The sequence below is a fragment of the Physeter macrocephalus genome, chromosome 20 (genome assembly GCF_002837175.3).
Source record: "Physeter macrocephalus isolate SW-GA chromosome 20, ASM283717v5, whole genome shotgun sequence".
In the NCBI taxonomy this organism is placed as follows: Eukaryota; Metazoa; Chordata; class Mammalia; order Artiodactyla; family Physeteridae; genus Physeter; species Physeter macrocephalus.
This window is the reverse complement of record NC_041233.1, coordinates 43167775-43189655: the sequence shown is the minus strand read 5'-3', so window position 1 is coordinate 43189655 and position 21881 is coordinate 43167775. Positions and strand designations below refer to the sequence as shown.

At 35.5% G+C, this 21881-nt stretch overlaps 1 protein-coding gene across 16 annotated transcripts in view; it reads right to left on the bottom strand.

Moving 5' to 3' along the window:
* PCDH15 (protocadherin related 15) overlaps window positions 1-21881 on the bottom strand; it is a 699366-nt gene that overhangs the window by 142605 nt on the left and 534880 nt on the right. For all 16 annotated transcript variants that reach the window (XM_024121304.2, XM_055081163.1, XM_024121303.2 and 13 more), the window contains one exon: window positions 31-171. In XM_024121304.2, the coding sequence (XP_023977072.1) occupies window positions 31-171 (141 nt within the window). The remainder of the gene's footprint in view (window positions 1-30; window positions 172-21881) is intronic.

Genomic DNA, 21881 nt, shown 5'->3' with positions numbered 1-21881 from the left:
TAGACACCATAGAGAAAACACTGCGCTGACCTTAAAAATTGTTGTAGGTTCTTCATTAAGATTAACTCGAGTTATTACTCTTCCAGAATCTTCTTCTACATCAAAAATACTGGCAGGATAAGGAAACTGGACATCATCTACTCTATATCTCACACGACTTGCAGGTAATCCCTAAAATAAAATTATATATTATTTCACAAAATGAAAACAAAGGGTAACGATAATATAAAATTGATTTGTAAAATAAACAGTCTTTTACAAATGAAAAATCATATTTTAACTTTTCATACTTTCAGGTTTAAAATGTAGCAGAATATTTAGAATAACAATCTGAATCAGTGAAGTGTCTTTACTACATGTTATTTAAAATCATTTACGTGAAAGAATAAATCAGTGGTTTCCTCAGGTGTCTTCCCTTCCACATTTCTTTTAATTACATGAATCTCACCTTCTTCCTTGAACACTGTGTTTAATATTTTATATTCTGAGACCATTATAAGTTATTTTCTTTATTATGCTTAATTGAACTCTGTGATACTCAGAAAAAATAAAGTGTGGAGGATTGAGGTAAAGTGGAGGAGTGGGTATGGAAGTAAAGGAAACATTATTTACCACCTGTTCTGTGCTGTTTACCAGGCTAGGTTTTTTCATAAATAAATAAATTCTCACAACAATCCTTTAGGATAATATTACTACTAATGTTGATAGTAATAACAGTAAAATAATGATAGTTAACATTTGTTGAAAGCTTATTATGTGTGAGAACCATACTAAAAATGATACATATATAGTCTACCACACATTTTTCAGTTAATGAACTTGAAGCTTATAGGGAGTTTAAAAATGTTGAAATGTCCCAGACATATACCAAGATAAGTTGGAATAGCAAACAAAAAATTCATTTTTAGGGGCTTCCCTGGTGGCGCGGTGGTTGCGCGTCCGCCTGCCGATGCAGGGGAACCGGGTTCGCGCCCCGGTCTGGGAGGATCCCACATGCCGCGGAGCGGCTGGGCCCGTGAGCCATGGCCGCTGAGCCTGCGCGTCCGGAGCCTGTGCTCCACGACGGGAGAGGCCTCAGCAGAGGGAGGCCCGCATACCACACACACACACACACAAAAAAATTCATTTTTAAAGAAAAATTAACATTTCATAATTTTGAAAAAGAGACTATAATGAGAACAGTCAAAATTTATTGAACATCCTCACTTATATTAGGGGTAAGATTGGTTTTATTTTTAATTATATAGGGTGAAACTAGGGTGGGCACTCTAATCTTTTTAAATGCTTAAGGTCGGTAAATCTCTTAAGTCAGTCCTAGAAGTACAATAAAATAAACACCTCAGACTCAGAGCTAGTATGTGGTTGAGTTTGATCTCAAACGCTAACAGACACTATATTATACCACAAAACTCTTTAGAGAAGAACACCTCTATTTGACATTATTCTGATGTGGGAGAAGCAGGATATTACCCCCATGTTATGCCCATAGGCTGAATTAGTTAATTATGCTTTGGGGAAGGATGGTTCTGAGAACATTGTTCTCTGTATTGTTGAGTTTCTTCATGACTGTCCTTGAACGGAATGTGTTGCTCCGTGTTTGTTCCTGAGTCACATTTGTGCTATAGGACAAATATGTTAGCCTTCAGGACTTGTATAATTCCCTAATGATTATCTGTAAGTCCAGTCCTTTCATTCATGACACCTCAGTTTACCACTACTTCCTTGAATACTTTATGTAACTCTTTTCACTCTTTTGCCTTTCCTTCTTCCTATCTGGAGGCTCCGGGTCAGACTCTGCTTGTTCCCAATCTTCTTGGAGTTTCCCAAGGCTCTGTCACAGGCAATTTTGTCTTCTCTACCTCTGCTCAAGTTCCATGCCTTTAAATGCCTCTTATTTGTTCATAAATCCTAAATTTAAATTTTTGGCTCTTTTGTCACTAGAGCAAAACTACAGCAAAAACCATTTCAAGAACAAATTTTCAGTTTCTGCTGGCATCAATACCCATTCATTCTGTAGTATAGTATTAAAATTTTTATGACTATCATGAATCAGTTATCAAGAAACTTGAAGAAACTTAGAAAATGTCAGTTACACTTAGCATGTTGTCTTTAATAATGCCAAGGTATTAATGATACATTTGGAATTATACCTTTAACTGATAAAAGAGAAAAATGTTTTGGTGTTGCGGAGTGTTATCTTGTAGATGGCCTAAAACACTTTGCTATCCAGAACATCCTATAATCTTCCTGGAGGATTGTTACAGATAAGATTGTATGTATAAGAACATGTACATTATATTTAGCTATATCAGTAAGCTTTTCATTCTGATTTGTTATTCTACAGATTGCTAGCACATAAAAAAAGTGGCCCTGAGATGACACTGTTAGCCCACAGAAGATATTTTAATTGTTTCTTCCATCACCCTGTTATCAAGGCACCACATTTTACTTCATATAACATGATCCAACTAAATACCTTGATTTAGATGTTCTTTTGAATATATTCAAAAGTTTTTTCCTCTTTCTTTCCCTCCCACCCTCCTCCTACTCTCCCTCTCTTTCTCTTCTCCCACCCTCCTTCTCTTCCTCCCTCTATTTTCTCCTTCCTCTCCCTTTTCCTCCCTGTTTCCTTCCCTCCCTTCCTAATTTTCTTTCCAAAGTCTTTAAAAAAATAGTCTTGCTTTTATAGTTAAATAATTAAGCTATGTAATAGGTGAAGGTAACTGGCTTTGGGAAACAGCTTCAATTAACTTGCCTAACATTGTCTCTGGGACATTTACAACATGAATCAGGTCAAATGCATGGTTTTTATAAATTCATAAAAATTAAAATTATTATGGCTTTAATCTGGAAAATAATGTGCAATCCAGATGTATGACACAACTAAAAAAAAAGATCATCATAAACTTTATCTCTTAAAATTATTTATCATTACTATTTACTAAACATTATTTAATACCTGATCATGTTAAAAATTTAATAGATATGATCACAGTATTACAATGTACAAAATTCATTCATTATATTTTAAAAAACAGTCCACTGAGCTTATAAATTATACATTTTTATAATTATGAGATGACATATAAATATTCAAATTACCATTTAGATAATAAAAATTTACCAAATATTTGGTCTTTTATTTTAAATTGTACTAGAAAGAGTGATTTTTCTTTACTCTTACATATTTCCAATAAGTTGATATTTCTTCCAGTTGAATACATTAATCATATTTATTTTTTAAAGTAAACTAATCTATAGAAACATACTTAAAATTGAGATGAAATATTTAATCATTACTTTCTACTTCAATTTATGATAATATAGTATAGAGACTATATTATATCTTTACATATACATATTTATAAGTGTGTTAAGAGGGACATTTTGGACCATCAATATTAAAAAAAGAGCTATCTTTTTACAAAAAAAAAGTCAGTCTTTAAAATTTTTATTACTATGGCAATAGACTCCTTTTCTATAGCATTTCCAAATTATCACAAAATCAATCTAATAGTAACACTAAAAGTAGTTTACAAAAATTGCTTTCTTAAAGTTCATACTAAACTAAAAGTAGGCTGTGGTTTAATTTATAAATGATGAGCAAATGACTCCTTGGTGCTGCACTCTGATCAACAAAATTTATTTGTCTTTATTTAGGACCAAAGAAATCTTGGGAGGTCATTAGTTAGCTTCCTATCTTCAGACACTAAAGGCTCTTCCTCTCTGAAACACTTGCTAAAACCAAACCTCATTTTTTCCTCAGCAGTGATGGAACATAATGTTTTCTTTTTTTCAGGGGAATAAAATTCTTCATAGTTTTGAAGACCAATGTTTTACCCCTGAGCCTCGCTTTATTAGGATAGATATTTCTAATTGCTTTTGTATCATCCTAGGCATTCTTTTCTTGCTTTTATATCTTTTCTCCATGCCCTTTTAACCTACCATAGCTGTTTAGGAAATGTACTCCAACTGTGGATTCAAGAGAATAAAACAAATTATCTGATTGTTTTAGGTCACCATCAAGGAAAAAAATACTTTGATATCCACCTAGTGGAATCCATATAATTTTATTCTTTAGTTCAATGGCTAAATCACATCTCTTTCTTAGTACAGATATTTTAATCTCATGTGGTAAAATGTATTTTGCCACTTCAGGACATGTAAAATTTCATGGACTTTGATCCAACACAATTTATGACACGTAGTAGGTAATCCCATAATACATGTAATATCACATAAAAAAAGAAGACTATTTAAGCTATTTTGGAATTTTGCTCTATTTACCTAGCCACTATGAAGAAGCATTAACAAAGGCAAGAAATGAAGACAGAATTAACCAAGACATAAATATTAATTTAATAGTAAAGTGATGAAATTGTCTGCAAAGATTCTCTTCTCATCAGGCAGTGGTGGCAAAGAGAGTTTCCTATCATTATGCCTCTTGGAGTCTTTTGATGGGTAAGTACAATGAGTTTCTTCTTTAAATTTTTATGGAAACTGAGGACATGTGAGAAGCATAGCACGACAGCTTTTTTGAAGCCTCCTCATTTTGACAGCTATTTCTATAAATCCAGCTGACCTCATTATTGGAGCAAGCGTTACTTCAGATAACCATAATTTTAAAGGATTAATGAGGTGCTGGCACAGGAATCCTTCTTAATGTCAACTTCCATTCACCAAAATATTCTTCGATACTTTCCCTGAATTTTCAAATAAGTGACACACTCACTTTTAGAGGGATATGTTTCCCTAAACGAAATGTTCAAAATAGAAACATGATATGACTGGCAGCTTAATCATTCAAGGGGTGCTGAAAACCTTAACTTGGCATCAAGTTAAGGTTAATAAGTTAATTAACCTTAATTTGGTTAATTGAAATTAACCACAATTTAGAACAAATTCCAAAGGACTTTTTGTTTGGCATTAGATAAAAAATATTTAACTCAGTTAAAACAATAGAATTATAGAACTAAATCATTATACATTTATTTCACATATGGCATATTTTTAAGAGAGAGATGTATAAATTGTATAAAATATTGGCAATTGAAAATTTTATAGATTATTTATTCCCTAACGTTTATCATTTTACTCATGTTTTATAGTACAAAGGTTAACTCATTATATGTGGGATTCATTCACTCATTCATCTATTTGTTTATTCATTCATCACATTAAATGGACACTGCTGAGTCCTGAGAGCACACAGATGAACGAACTCACAGCCTAGTTGAGGAGTTCATCTTATATCACCTCCTTCCTGATATACCTTAACAATAATTTAGCCAGATTGGCCTTATAAAACACCAAGCTCACTCCTACCTCAGCACTTTTCCATCTGCTGTTTGTTCTTCCTGCAATACTCTTATATGTGGCTAGTTCCTTCTGGAATCCAGGTCTCAAATGATACCTCTTTTGCCTATACCCACTCATAAACCACTCTGAGTCAAATCTTATTTTATTTTCTTTATAGTATGTATCCTTATGTGAATTTATGTTACATATTTACTTGTTTGTGGGTTTGTAGCCTGTCTCTGTTCCTTGACTGTGAGCTCCATTAGAGAAGATACTTATTTTGGTTTGGCATTATTTAAGAGGTCAACAATAACTTGTTAAGTAAATATGTATAATACAAGCAGTGCTCATGTATATGTGGATCCTGGGCTGGGCTTCCAGGATGAACAACTCTAGGGGGGATCACATATGCAGATATGATGGGAATGGCTGCCTGTGTAACCCCTGGCCTCCCCTGCTAAAATCCCCTGCTAAAAATGTTTATATCCTGTGTTCCTGTTTGCAGTGGCTCCATGTATATTTTTTAAGAACAAAGAAGAAAGAAAGATTACATCAGTGACTTTTGTCGGGGAAGAGCTTTCACAAAAGATATGAAAATAGAACTTATGAAAACAGAGTTCCAAACAAGTAGAAGATTGAAGGAGAATAAATAGTCTTTCAGAAAGATTCCTGAGAAAAGTTTTGGAGAAATAAAACCATGTATCATTAGGAAAGTCCTTCCCTTTTTTTCTGGACTGGCTGAATATTATGTACTATCTCTCTCCTACTTCTCAGCCTCTGTCCTTCTAGTCTATGTTACTTTTCTGATTATATCTAATACATTCTGTTGTTACGTCAATCCTTTAAAATAATGACATAATCCTCTGGATTTTTCTAATAAATTAATCCTCATGTGATCTATATTAATAGGATATAGATGTTTTCTTACACCAACTACACTACACACGTGTAAAATCAGAGTTACATAGTGGGTTAAACTAATGTTGAATAAGATTGAGATTTCTGAGTATACATTTGGTAATTGCAAGAATCATAGTTACACAGGTAATTTTCTATATGGTTTAGAGGACCTCTAAGAATTTACTTACCTCAGAATGGGCTAAATTATTGGCAAGTTTTCAGTTTAATACCCACCAATATATGTTCATAGATATTTATCCATAGCTACTCATATTCATCTCTCATGATCATAGGCCAATAATTAGAGATAGCGCTTTTGTACTTAGGGCCTCATAATCAGTCAGATGGGGGAGACAGAAGGTACACAGATAAACATAATAAACTACTAACATTTCTGATAACAGCTATAAAGGAGAAACATGAGCATTACCAAATAAAGGTTTGAGAACTACAGCAAAGACCTTCAGATTTACAGCCAAGTGGACTTTATACCTCACTGTGTAGATGCTTACATAGGAAAATTTGATGTGCTTTAAAATCTATTTGATTTATAAGATTGTTGCAATTGTGTTATATGTGGAGTCCAATCTGGCATGTAATTTGAGTATTAAAATGGAAAACTAATATTTAATTTATGTATGAAGATTTTGGACAATTTATCTTAAACTCAAAAAGATAGAAGTAGCTGCCCAGCGCTTCCTATAGGTTTAGCAGCCCTTCAGAGTAGCAAGGTGGATTATTTTGTGCATTTACCATCTTACCTGGACTCTCTGACTTGAAAAACTGAGAACAGGGAAGGCACAGCTAATTGGCCAGCCACGAAGAACTGAGGAGGCAGACCTACACCTCAAGTCTCTATGATGTCTTTTCAAGGGACTTCCCTGGTGGTGCAGTGGCTAAAAATCTGCCTGCCAACCAGTGGGGCACCATGGACACTCAAGGGGACGGGAGGAACCCCCAGCGACTGGCTTGCGGGATCGTGGTTCCCAGGCCAGAGGTCGGGCCCAAGCTCCTGTGGTGGAAGCTCAGAGTCCAAACCACTAGACTAACAGAGAACCTCAGACCCCAGGGAATATCAATTGGAGTGAGGCCTACTGGAGGTCCTCATCTCAGCACCACGACCCAGCTCTATCCAAATGCCTGAAAATTCCAGTGCTGGATGTCTCAGGCCAAACAACCAGTAAGACAGGATAAAGCACCACTCAACAACAACAACAAAAAATGAAATGACAAATAAATTTGTTACAGATGAAGGAGCAAGGTAAAAACTTACAAGACCAAATAAATGAAGATGAAATAGGCAACCTACCTGAAAAAGAATTCAGAGTAAGGATAGTAAAGATGATCCAAAATTTTGGAAACAGAATGGAGAAAATACAAAAAACATTTAACAAGGCTCTAAGAGAACTAAAGAGTAAACAAACAGTGATGAACAACACAATTACTGAAATTAAAAAATACTCTAGAAGGAATCAGTAACAGATTAACTGAGGCAGAAGAACAGATAAGTGAGCTGGAATACAAAAAGGTGGAAATAACTGCTAGGGAGCAGAATAAAGAAAAAAAGAATGAAAAGAATTGAGGACACGCTCAGAGACGTCGGAGAAAACATTAAACGCACCAACATTCGAACTATAGGAGTCCCAGAAGAAGAAGAGAAAAAGAAAGGGTCTGGGAAAATATTTTAAGAGATTACAGTTGAAAACGTCCATAACATGAGAAAGGAGATAGTCCATCAAGTCCAGGAAGCACAGAGAGTACCATACAGGATAAACCCAAAGAGAAACATGCTGTGACACATATTAATCAAACTATCAAAAATTAAATAGAAAGAAAAAATATTGAAAGCAGAAAAGGAAAAGCAACAAAAAACATATAAAGGAATCCCCATAAGGTCAACAGCTGATCTTTCAGCAGAAACTCTGAAAGCCAGAAGGGAGTGGCAAGACATATTTAAAGTGATGAAGGAGAAAAACCTACAAATAAGATTATTCTACCCAGCAAGGATCTCATTCAGATTTGATGGAGAAATTAAAACCTTTACAGACCAGCAAAAGTTGAGAGAGTTCAGCACTACCAAACCAGCTTTACAACAAATGCTAAAGGAACTTCTCTAGGCAGGAAACACAAAAGAAGGAAAAGAACTACAATAAGAAACACAAAACAATTAAGAAAATGGTAATAGGAACATACATATCGATAATTACCTTAAATGTAAATGGAGTAAATGCTCCAAGCAAAAGACATAGACTGGCTGAATGGATACAAAAACAAGACCTGTGTATGTGCTGTCTACAAGAGACCCACTTCAGGCCTAGGGACACATACAGACTGAAAGTGAAGGGATGGAAAAAGACATTCCATGCAAATGGAAATCAGAAGAAAGCTGGAGTAGCAATTCTCATATCAGACAAAATAGACTTTAAAATAAAAACTATTACAAGAGACAAAGAAGGATGCTACACAATGATCAAGGGATCAATCCACGAAGAAGATGTAACAATTGTAAATATTTATGAACCCAACATAGGAGCACCACAATACATAAGGCAAATGCTAACAGCTGTAAAAGGGCAAATTGACAGTAACACAATCATAGTAGGGGACTTTAACACCCCACTTTCACCAGTGGACAGGTCATCCAAAGTGAAAATAAATAAGGAAACAAAAGCTTTAAATGACACATTAAATAAGATGGGCTTAATTGATATTTATAAGACATTCCATCAAAAAACAACAGAATACACTTTCTTCTCAAGTGCTCATGGAACATTCTCCAGGATAGCCTATATCTTGGATCACAAAGCAACCCTTTGTAAATTTAAGGAAATTGAAATCGTATCAAGTATCTTTTCTGACCACAACACTATGAGACTAGATAAAAATTAGAGGAAAAAAACTGTAAAAATTACAAACACATGGAAGCCAAACAATACACTATTAAATAACCAAGAGCTCAATGAGGAAATCAAAGAGGAAAGCAAAAAATATCTAGAAACAAATGACAAGGAAAACACAACGACCCAAAACCTGTAGGATTCAGCAAAAGCAGTTCTAAGAGGGAAGTTTATAGCTATACAATCCTACCTCAAGAAACAAGAAACATCTCAAATAAACAAACTAACCTTACACCTAAAGCAACTAGAGAAAGAAGAACAAAAACACCCCAAAGTTAGCAGAAGGAAAGAAATCATAAAGATCAGATCAGAAATAAATGAAAAAGAAATGAAGGAAACAATAGCAAACATAATAAAACTAAAAGCTGGTTCTTTGAGAAGATAAACAAAATTGATAAACCATTAGCCAGACTCATCAAGCAAAAAAAGGGAAAAGAACCAAAACAAAAGAATTAGAAATGAAAAAGAAGAAGTAACAACTAACACTGCTGAAATACAAAGGATCATGAAAGATTACTACAAGCAACTATATACCAATAAAATGGGAAACCTGGAAGAAATGGACAAATTCTTAGAAAAGCACAACCTTCCAAGACTGAACCAGGAAGAAACAGAAAATATAAACAGAACAATCACAAGCACTGAAATTGAAACTGTGATTAAAAATCTTCCAACAAACAAAAGCCCAGGACCACATGGACTCACAGGCGAATTCTATCAAACATTTAGAGAAGAGCTAACACCTATCCTTCTCAAACTCTTCCAAAATAGAGCAGAAGGAGGAACACTCCGAAACTCATTCTACAAGGCCACCATCACCCTGATACCAAAACAAGACAAAGATGTTACCAAAAAAGAAAACTACAGGCCAATATCACTGATGAACATAGAGGTAAAAAATCTAAACAAAATACTAGCAAACAGAATCCAACAGCACATTAAAAGGATCATATACCATAATCAAGTGAGGTTCATCCCAGAAATGCTGTGAAAACGGACAGCTACATGTAAAAGAATGAAATTAGAACACTTCCTAACACCATATACAAAAATAAACTCAAAATGGATTGAAGACCTAAATGTAAGGCTAGACACTATAAAACTCCTAGAGGAAAACATAGGCAGAACACTCTATGACATAAATCACAGCAAGATCCTTTTTGACCCACCTCCTAGAGAAATGGAAATAAAAACAAAAATAAACAAATGGGACCTAATGAAAGTTAAAACCTTTTGCATAGCAAAGGAAACCATAAACAAGACGAAAAGACAACCCTCAGAATGGGAGGAAATATTTGCAAATGAAGCAACGGACAAAGGATACATCTCCAAAATATACAAGCAGCTTATGCAGCTCAATATCAAATAAACAAACAACCCAATCCAAAAATGGGAGAAGACCTAAATAAACATTTCTCCAAAGAAGATATACAAATTGCCAACAAACAACCTAAACAGACATTTCTCCAAAGAAGGTATACAGATTGCCAACAAACACATGAAAGATGCTCAACATCACTAATCATTAGAGAAATGCAAATCAAATCTACAGTGAGGTATCACCTCACATCGGTTAGGATGGCCATCATCAAAAAATCTACAAACCATAAATGCTGGAGAGGGTGTAGAGAAAAGGGAATCCTCTTGCACTGTTGGGTTGGTGGAAATGTAAATTGGTACAGCCACTATGGAGAACAGTATGGAGCTTCCTTAACAAACTAAAAATAGAACTAACATACGACCCAGCAATCCCACTACAGGGCATATATCCTGAGAAAACCATATTTCAAAAAGAGTCATGTACCACAATGTTCATTGCAGCACTATTTACAATAGCCTGGACATGGAAGCAACCTAAGTGTCCATCGACAGATGAATGGATAAAGAAGATGTGGCACATATATACAATGGAATATTACTCAGCCATTAAAAGAAACAAAATTGAGTTATTTGTAGTGTGGTGGATGGACCTAGCGTCTGTCATACAGAGTGAAGTAAGTCAGAAAGACAAAAAGAAATACCATATGCCAACACATATATATGCAATCTAAAAAAAAAATGGTTCTGATGAACCTTGGGGCAGGGCAGGAATAAAGACCCAGACTTAGAGAATGGACTTGAGGACACAGGGAGGGGGAAGGGTAAGCTGGGACAAAGTGAAAAAATAGCATTTACATCTATACACTACCAAATGTAAAATAGATAGCTAGCGGGAAGCAGCTGCATGGCACAGGGAGGTCAGCTTGGTGCTTTGTGACCACCTAGAGGGGTGGGGCAAGGATGGTGGGAGGGAGATGCAAGAGGGAGGGGATATGGGGATATATGTATGCATATAGCTGGTTCACTTTTTTATACAGCAGAAACTAATACAACACTGTAAAGCAAGTATACTCTAATGAAGATGTTAAAAAAAAAGAAAAAGATTCTACCTGCCAATGCAGGGGACATGGGTTCGATCCCTGGTCCTGGAAGATCCCACATGCCATGGATGTAAGTCCGTGCCACACAACTACTGAGCCGGCGAACAACTATGAAGCCCACGTGCTGCAACTACTGATGCCCAAGCACCTAGAGCTCGTGCTCCACAACAAAAGAAGACACCGCAATGAAGAATAGTCCCCACTCGCCACAACTAGACAAAGCCCACGTGTGGCAATGAAGCCCCAATGCAGCCAAAAAAAAAAAATTATTGACTTCAATTTTAAACATAATTTATCTGAGTAGCAGTAGAATTAGAACTAGCTGCACAGGTTACAATACATAATACATGACACTGCATATTTAGGCCAGTGACAGGAGGAGGAATTACACAACAGAGAAACTGGTTTAGTGAATCTAAAAGTTCATCATGTGCACAATTCCTGTGGAGAAGGTCGATACTCTCAGTTCTTCACTAGCATATTTTACTTTGCAAAACATGTTGCAATCATTCTTTGGTTATTTTCCCCAAAACATCCCTAATGAGAAAACAAAGTAGGGCTTCCTTCATTCAGGTCACTTTCAACAAATAAATACAGGAAGAGCTTTGAAGTCAGAGAAGAAAAAATATAAAAGTAGATATGTATCATTACGAAGTGAAATAAATTAAAGATGTCTACTTAAATAAAATACCTTACTAATTTGGGAAAAGAACTTTATTAAAATATGTACATATTTATTTGGGGGGATTGTAAAGACCTTATTAGTATGGTGTTTTTATGAAAACTTTATTCTCAAATTTTATGGTGTCATTGGTGACACCAGAATTACCTCATGAGTGCTGACATTGACATCCTAAAGTTTACACATGATGACTATATAAGTCTTGTACCAAACCAGAGGCAAAGTTAGGCATGTTTGCCATCACCCTGAAAGCAAGGATGATGAGGAGGAGATATTAACTAACATCTATGTGCCTAGCATTGGCTAAGTGCTTTCATTCTCCATTAAACCCGGGTACTAATCCAGTGAAATGGTCTTATTATTCTTATATGGAAATGAGGTTTAAAGAAGTTAAGTAACTGCTGTACAGTATCATTTTTCCTAGTTACACATAGATGCCGGTACTAGTGACATTATTCAATAGCTCTGAGGGACTCTAGAGATGTCTGCCAACCCTAATTGCTCTCAGGAAGGATATGATTTATGAAACATATTAATAAATGAATTAATTAATTTGTTTGTTCATGTATTAGGCTTCTTTCCAAATATGATTTGAGGTAGTATGTGACTTATTTAAATATTGTATGGTTTTCAAAATGTGAAAGGCATGGTTTCAACTTTGTGATGCCATTTTATCTACTAAATTTGACAAGTGTAAAACTCAATAAATATTAGTATGAGAAAATGCTATTGGAATAGTCATGTATTTAATACATATATAGTAATATGGTGATATAGTGATACTCTGAATGAAGTAATTTTTCTAGATGATGGGAACGTGACAGACAAAATCCCTGTCATGTTGGTGCTTACATTATATTTTTAAAATCAAAAGTAACATATTTATACAGACTGATAAAATTTATGTATCAGAATAAAAGTAAATTTATATAAAAAATAAAACCTTAAGTTTGTAATTAATTAATTACTACAGAAGGTAATTGCAGATCTGTATGAAAGATGTTCTAAAGTTGCAAATGCAGGAAATTTCAGTGAGACTATAATGGACCAAAATAATTAAGTCCTTATTATCAGGGGATATGTTGAATTAGTCATTTTTCTTAAATATGTAATTATCAAGAAATTACTTACTCAGACCCACATAATTTTCTTCATAATAATGGCAATCACTTTATATCAGGGAATACTAAACCTATTATTATCATTACACACAAACATTAATTAATTTGTTTTCAAGTACACAAAGATTTTTCTCCTCGATGTGGTTTCCAAAATTCATTTAGTCAATGTCTTTGAAAGCAACTAATCTGATTTATTTTGTAAGAATGTAATTCACGAAATCGCCTAAGTATGATTTAGCAGAAAGGATTACTGTAAAGTGGTTTATACTGTTTATTGCAGCCATAATAACTTAGGGGTTTTTTTTCTTTTTACTTTTCTTCTTAGTGAATCTTAACCAGCTGCTAAGGTATCCTTAAAAGAGACTACTACAGGTCAAAAGCAATCTACAGATTCAATGCAATCCCTATCAAGCTACCAATGACCTTTTTCACAGAACTAGAACAAGAAATTTTACAATTTGTATGGAAACACAAAAGACCACGAATAGCCAAAGCAGTCTTTAGGGAGAAAAACGGAGCTGGAGGAATAAGGCTCCCAGACTTCAGACTATACTACAAAGCTACAGTAATCAAGACAGTATGGTACTGGCACAAAAACAGAAATATAGATCAATGGAACAGGATAGAAATCCCAGAGATAAACCCACACACCTATGGTCACCTTATCTTTGATAAAGGGGGCAAGAGTATACAATGGAGAAAAGAAAGCCTCTTCAATAAGTGGTGCTGGGAAAACTGGACCACTATATGTAAAAGAATGAAATTAGAACACCCCCTAACACCATACACAAAAATAAACTCAAAATGGATTAAAGACCTAAATGTAAGACCAGACACTATAAAACTCTTAGAGGAAAACATAGGCAGAACACTCTATGACATACATCACAGCAAGATCCTTTTTGACCCACCTCCTAGAGAAATGGAAATAAAAACAAAATAAACAAATGGGACCTAATGAAAGTTAAAAGGTTTTGCACAGCAAAGGAAAACATAAACAAGACAAAAAGTCAACCCTCAGAATGGGAGAAAACATTTTCAAGTGAAGCAATTGACAAAGGGTTAATCTCCAAAACATACAAGCAGCTCATGCAGCTCAATATCAAAAAAACAATCCAATCCAAAAATGGGCAGAAGACCTAAATAGACATTTCTCCAAAGAAGATATTCAGATTGCCAGCAAGCACATAAAAGGATGCTCAACATCATTAATCACTGGAGAAATGCAAATCAAATCTACAGTGAGGTATCACCTCACATTGGTTAGAATGGTCATCATCAAAAAAATCTACAAACTATAAATGCTGGAGACAGTGTATAGAAAAGGGAACCTTCTTGCACTGTTGGTGGGAATGTAAACTGATACAGCCACTATGGAGAACAGTATGGAGCTTCCTTAAAAAACTAAAAATAGAACTACCATATGACCCAGCAATCCCACTACTGGGAATATATCCTAAGAAAACCATAATTCAAAGAGAAACATGTACCACAATGTTCATTGCAGCACTATTTACAATAACCTGGACATGGAAGCAACCTAAGTGTCCATCGACAGATGAATGGATAAAGAAGATGTGGCACATGTATGCAATGGAATATTATTCAGCCATAAAAAGAAACAAAATTGAATAGTTTGTAGTGAGGTGGATGGACCTAGAGTCTCTCATACAGAGTGAAGTAAGTCAGAAAGAGAAAAACAAATATCGTATGTTAACACATATATAAAAAAAAACGGAATCTAAAAAAATGGTTCTGATGAACCTAGGGGCAGGACAGGAATAAAGATGCAGATGTAGAGAATGGACTTGAGGACACAGGGAGGGGGAAGGGTAAGCTGGGATGAAGTGAAAGAGTAGCATTGACATATATACACTACCAAATGTAAAATAGATAGCTAGTGGGAAGCAGCTGCATGGCACAGGGAGATCAGCTCTGTGCTTTGCAACCACCTAGAGGGGTGGGATAGGGAGGGTGGGAGGGAGGCACAAGAGGGAGGGGACATGGGGATATATGTATACATATAACTGTTTCACTTTGTTATACAGCAGAAACTAACACAACATTGTAAAGCAATTATACTCCAATAAATATGTTAAAAAAAGCAAAAAAGAAAAACTACAGGTCAAACTCTCCATGTAATCACTGAAAAGATCCTGTGCTTTTCTTTTTTCTCTCCCCTTCCCTGATTTTTAACACCTTAAGTGATTACTATGTTTTGACAACATAGTGAGTCAACACTCTTATAGGCAAATTCCTTATGACAGATGTCACTGATTTAATGCAATGTCTATGCATAATTCAATTTCTGCAGATATGGTATTAGCATAGCCATTAAAGATCCTAAGACATATTTGCTGCAAGATTATTTACCACAGTCTCTCTTGGGAAACATGTTTTTCAAAGGTAAACTTAAACTAAATACCTAATGACATCAAATAACAAATAATATAATCCTTATAAAATTTCTTTATATAGATAAGTTTTTTTTTAATTTATAAAGATAATAGTGGGCACACATTCAACTTCCCTCAGAAAAACCAACTCACAAAACCAAAGGAACAAAAATATAGGGACGAACCTGAACTGGTGTTAGTTATTTGTTTTCTCTGCCTTGAAACTCTCCCATTTTTCTTATGATGAAACAAGAAATCTTGGCACTGTTTTCATGCCTTCAGAGTCCATAGGATCTGACTCAGGTTTACCTCTCTAGCCTCCTGAAAAAATTGCTTTCTTTTGGTTTTTGAAACCTATTTTTCTTTCTTCTGCTTTAGGGAATAATTTTTCTGCCATGCCACTTTGCCTTGGAAACACCTCCTTATCTTTCAGACCCCAGCTCATAGTCATTTCCTCCAGAACGTTCCTTCCTTGACAATCCAGACAAAATCAGGCTCTCTCTTGTCTGGTTTTACAGCACCCTAAAGTCTTAGAGCTTTTCAGTTTGTCATTTCTATTTACTTGATTGATTTCAATTAATTTCTATGTCTTTAAGTTTACAGTTCTAAGGCTTCATGACAATTTTAATCCTCAATACTTAATGCAGTATGCTTAAATAACACTGGATGCACACACATGCAATAAATATTGAGGAATATGTACTTTGTTTGGATCACAGGGACAGAGATTAAAGTTAAATATAATCCATAGTTTATGGAGCATTTTTATCAATGGATCTGCTAGGCATATTTACCTCTCATTCCCCTATCTCCTTTCATGCTCACACCTCAATTCAACCTCCTTTTCCCTTCAAAGAAAACCATTGTAATGCATTTAGAGTGTCTTTTAACTAGACTGTTGTGGTATCATTGTTCAGCAATATCCACTTCTTTTTCTTCTACTTCATGCCCCATTGCCTTTGCTCTTGGTCATGAGACTTGCTTTGGTCAGTGGGATGTGAAGAATTGTGATACACAACCAGAAGCTTTACGTGTGATCATGTGGTTAGGAAAGTTCTCCTGTGTTCCTGTCCTTCACTGTGTGAAGAGCAGACTACTTAGTCATGGATTCCTGAAGGAGGAGGCATGTGGAATTGACATGAGTCCAACCCAACCTTCAGCCCAAAACCAAAGCCAGCCAATCCCTAGCTGCCTCAAAGATCCATGGATAAAAATATAAATGTTTTTTAGAGTGAATGAGTGGTATTTTGGTATTGTTAACTATGCAGCATTTTAGTAAGAAAACCTAGTTGATGTTATTGTGTGCATTTTTGTTTTCTGTTTTTTTTTATCTTTACATAATGTATTATTTTCTTTTTCTCACTGTTTTCACTAAGTGTTAGGTTCTTACATTCCATTCTCGTTGCTATGTGTTCATAAAATACTGCTGTGCTAGAAGTTCACAGGATACTTCCCACTTCTAGACATATATCTAAAAATAATTGAAATCAGAATCGTAAAGAGGTATTTGCACTACAATGTTTACTGAAGCATTATTCACAATAGCCAAGATAAGGAAATAACCTGTCTATCAGTGGATGAGTAGATAAAGAAAATGTGTCATATACATACAATGGAATATTATGCAGCCTTAAAAAATAATAAAGTTCTGCAATTTGTGACAACATGAATGAACCTTGTGGATATTATGCTAAGTGAAATAAGCCAGTCACAGAATGGCACATAACTGCATGATTCCATTTAGATGAGGTATTTAAAATAAACTGAAAAAAGCTAAGAATAGAATTGTGGTTACTTGGGGGAAGGGAGGAATGGAGAGTTGCTGTTCAAAGGGTATAAAGTTTCATTTATGTTATTTTTGTTCTCATTTTACAAGTGTGAGAACTAAGGAGCAGAGTGACTAAACAAATTGTCCAGGGCCAGAAGAACAGTCAGTAGGAACTTTAGGAGTAGAAACCAGCCAGTCTCACTCCAAAACCCTTACTGTTGAAGCCATGTAAATCTTTCCTGGGCTGATGAACTACGTGCACAAGTTTGCAGATTGCAAGGGGCCATCATATACCAGACACATTAATACAGAGCAAGGAAGATCTAAATATTTACTAGTGAAAACATTTAAGTTCTGGAATAGGGAGTCTTATAAGCAGAAACAAACAAACAAACAAAACCTAAAAATTAAAAAATATATAGAGCCTAATACTTCTACAGTGTTAAAAACCAGAAAATAGTGGAAGATCCTATGTATGGTTTTAAAGGGCAAAAGTTTGAACCCAAGACTCTAATAGTTTGTCAAGTTTTATGTTCTATGTATAAGCAAATTAATTTCATATGTATAAAAACTCACATGGTATATATCTTTCTAAAAGATTGAAGACACATATGAGTAAACCAAGGGATGCAGCAAAATGAAGAACTTAAAAATGGATAAGTCAGAATATGAAAGGAATGGCATAAACCGTATATAGACTTAAATACAGAAATACATATAAGTAGTTGTAAACATGTCCAAGAAATATAATTTAAATTCCATAAATAATTTCTATGGAGAATGCACATAAGTAATTCTTCAAAGAAAATGTAAATAATAAACTGATAGTCTCAAAAGCAAAAGCAAAAATGACATATATATAAATGTTACACTCCAAAATAACTCAGAGGCATGAAAAATAAAAGGGTAAGCAAACTGCAGGAGAGCACAGGCCAATTTACCATGAAGGTTACTCATGAGTTTCTAATCAACAGAACAATGGTCCTTCACTTAGCTTGATTTCACTCTCCTTGCTCTGTCTGGAAAAAAAAAGAAAACAAAAAAAAACCTTTACCGTTTATTTTCTTTCTCTGCATTGAAAATTTCTTCTTTTCTTCTGAACCACATCACTGGCAGACTGCTCGTCTATGCTCTTAGTCTTTCTTTTCTCTCACTCTTTCCACACTTCAGCTCCTGGCCCATCCTCAAAAGGGCATAACCTGAGGATTTATTTCCAAGTTTTTGTTTTATCTGATTATGCTTTCTCTCTTGGAGCATGTTATTTACTCTCATAGCTTCAGCTTGCATTCAGGTGTCTCCTCCTCTTCCACAATTTTTCCTGTGCTCCTACTCCCATGTTTTCTACCTGATCCATCCTGGCATCAGATCAAAGCAGCTGTGGCAACCCAGTATCTGCCTCAGGACTTCTTCATGTACTTTTTTTTTTTTTTTTTTTTTTCGGTACGCGGGCCTCTCACTGTTGTGGACTCTCCCGTTGCGGAGCACAGGCCCCGGGCGCCGAAGCACAGGCCCCGGACGCGCAGGCTCAGCGGCCATGGCTCACGGGCCCAGCTGCTCCACGGCATGTGGGATCTTCCCGGACCGGGGCACAAACCCGTGTCCCCTGCATCGGCAGGCGGATTCTCAACCACTGCGCCACCAGGGAAGCCCCATGGACTTCTTCATATTGTTCATCTGTGCAAAGGAATCTTGGCACCATCCTGCCATCTGCCTCCAGCCTCCTGTCGGCACTAGATGCTATGTGTTCTTTAGTTTGAGGAGCCTGTAACTCTGGGAAATAGATAAGCTTCCTGCCAGCTCTGGCACTATGATTCCTGGGTAGATCTGGTGAGTATGACTCCTTCACTAGTCATGTCCTGACTTAGTCCTCTGAGCCTCCTTGCTCAGGGAAGGAAATCAGACAACTTCTATCATTCTGTAGATGATGTCACTTAGATATTTTGAAATCATTTAAAATTTAATTTGTCCTAGTTTGATCTCATTATTTTCTCCTTAAATAGCTTTCTTTTCTATCTATCTTATTTCTATCAACTAAGATCATGAATATCTTTATCACTCCAGCTAGAAACTCTTGATTCACTTTTGATTGTGCTTTTATTCTGTCTGTGATCTTCAACCATCCTGCTCAGTCACTATTAATTTTTCCATTTCAATGGCTTTTAAGTAGTTCTGTTTTCTCCATTTCCACTGTCCACCTTGTTTTTTTCATACTTAAATGAAAGCTATAGCTGCTAACTTATCTTCTGGTTTTCATTTATTATCTCATCCAATGAAGACTACATATCACAGGAAATAAATGTTCTAATATGTAGCTTTGATTTTGTCATTGCCCTGTTTGTAAGTCTTTAGTAAGCTTCCATTTTCTATATAATAAAATGGGTTTGTAAAACCATATCTGCTGCATTTCCCGTCTACAAATGAGTCTCTAAGACAGCCCTAATATGTTCTTTTAAGTAGCTAATATTAATTGAATCAGACATAGTTCAAATCATGTTACCCAAATTTATGAACACATGATGAATATTTCGACTCTGTAATTTTTGAATATATTTCCTCTGCTAGTTTCTTCTACTCTCACTTAAATGAATCTCCTATACTCTGAAAAAGTTGAGTTCCTGTCCACAGCAGGCTCAGACTACACCAGGACACATTCACTTACCTATTCTTGGCACCTTTCTTACACACTATCATGGCTCTATCGTGTCATATTCTTATTGTTAAGTCCACCATAAGTGTTTTCTTATTGGCTGTTGATTCAACAGTATTACGAAGTGTCTATGTTGCACCAAGCACTTGTTTGACTGCTGGTCTACTGCCCACGCATTCACGGATACGGAAGAACTGTGAAGTGGGTAATGATAAGACCTGAAGATAACAGTAGGATGGCTTTGAGGGTGCTAAGCCAAGAATCCAGATGATAAGAAGCCAAGATACTCTTTCAGAGGGTCTCTTCCCATTTCCTCTGGCAAGAAATTCCAAATAAAGCACATTATTTAAGCCATAAGGGAGACCTATGGGTGAGCCCCAGAGGGAGCTTGTTATATTTCACTCAATTCCCTTGGAAACCTCTCTTGTTGCAATGTATTGGGATCCTAATCCCATGAGGTTTATTCTCACCAAAAAAAAAAAAAAAAGATATATCACTGGATGACACTTTTGTAAAGGTTAAAAAAAACCCTAAATTTTATAGACATTACTACATAAAAGAAAAACACCCTGTTAGCCCTGGTAGGCATTGCAGTTTCTGAATTAGAAGAAAAATATTTGCATCTGAAAGAGTTAAATCTAATAATGATCTCAAGTAATGTTAACAGTATATTTGTTCTTGAAAATAATCTATAAGCCACAAAACAAAAGAAAATGACACAGGTTCTTAAAATACTTAGATAAGCCTTTTCTAGACATTAATCATGTATAAACTGTCTCATAAAACCTTGTCTTTTGTATTCATTTACACTTTCAAATCTAATTATAACCCATTGTCATTCTAAAGATCAAGCCCCAACTGTTTCACTATGTGAATTTTTTCTAATTAAGTATGCGAGACCAAAGGGACTCAGGCTGGGCTACCTCATTTCAATATTCACAAGCAGACATGATTCGTGAAAATAGTTCTTGATTATTTCCCTAACAGCTTTGATGTGAAGGAAAAAACCCACTGAGCTGCGTACATTCCCCCCACATGCTCCAGGGTCAGCAAATGTGGTTATTAGGCAGTGATCTTTAAAACCAGAGTTTACGCTACCTTGCTAGCAATAACCTAAATCAATGGAGCAAAACAACACAAACCAGTATGTGATGAGTGATGAAAAACAGATCTGCAGATATATCAATGGAAAATGATACAGAACAGCCATATTATCTGGAGATAAAAATACAATCTTATAACACTCCTAGCCCTGAACAGTTTTAACTGTTGCACACAAAGCCAGCAAACAGCAAATCATGGATAAAGACAATTGCTGTTTTTATTCTACTGTTATGCCCTCTGCTAATAGATTGCAACATAATGACGAGGCAGAGGGTTAAGCATTTTGAGAAGATCACCATAATTACCTTGCATTATTTGGTGACATCATAACATTTTAAGTCATGAATCATAGAAAAGAAAAACTGACCATCTTTTTTACTCTCTAGACATCAACAAAAGTGTCCTCAAATGACAGAAAAAGGATGTTAAAGCCATCTGTGAAATCACTAAAAATAATTCCTCAGGTAGCTTGTCTGAACTCTGAAAGGATAGTATAGCTCTCAAAATCTCAGCAGAGGGGAAAAAAATTACCTCACAGCTGCAATTATTATGCCTTAAAAACACTTTCTGAAAAAAAAAGTGTAGTGAGAATACTCATTGATGTTTAAAGCCAGTTACTACTGAGAACTTACAAGATCTTTTTCATGG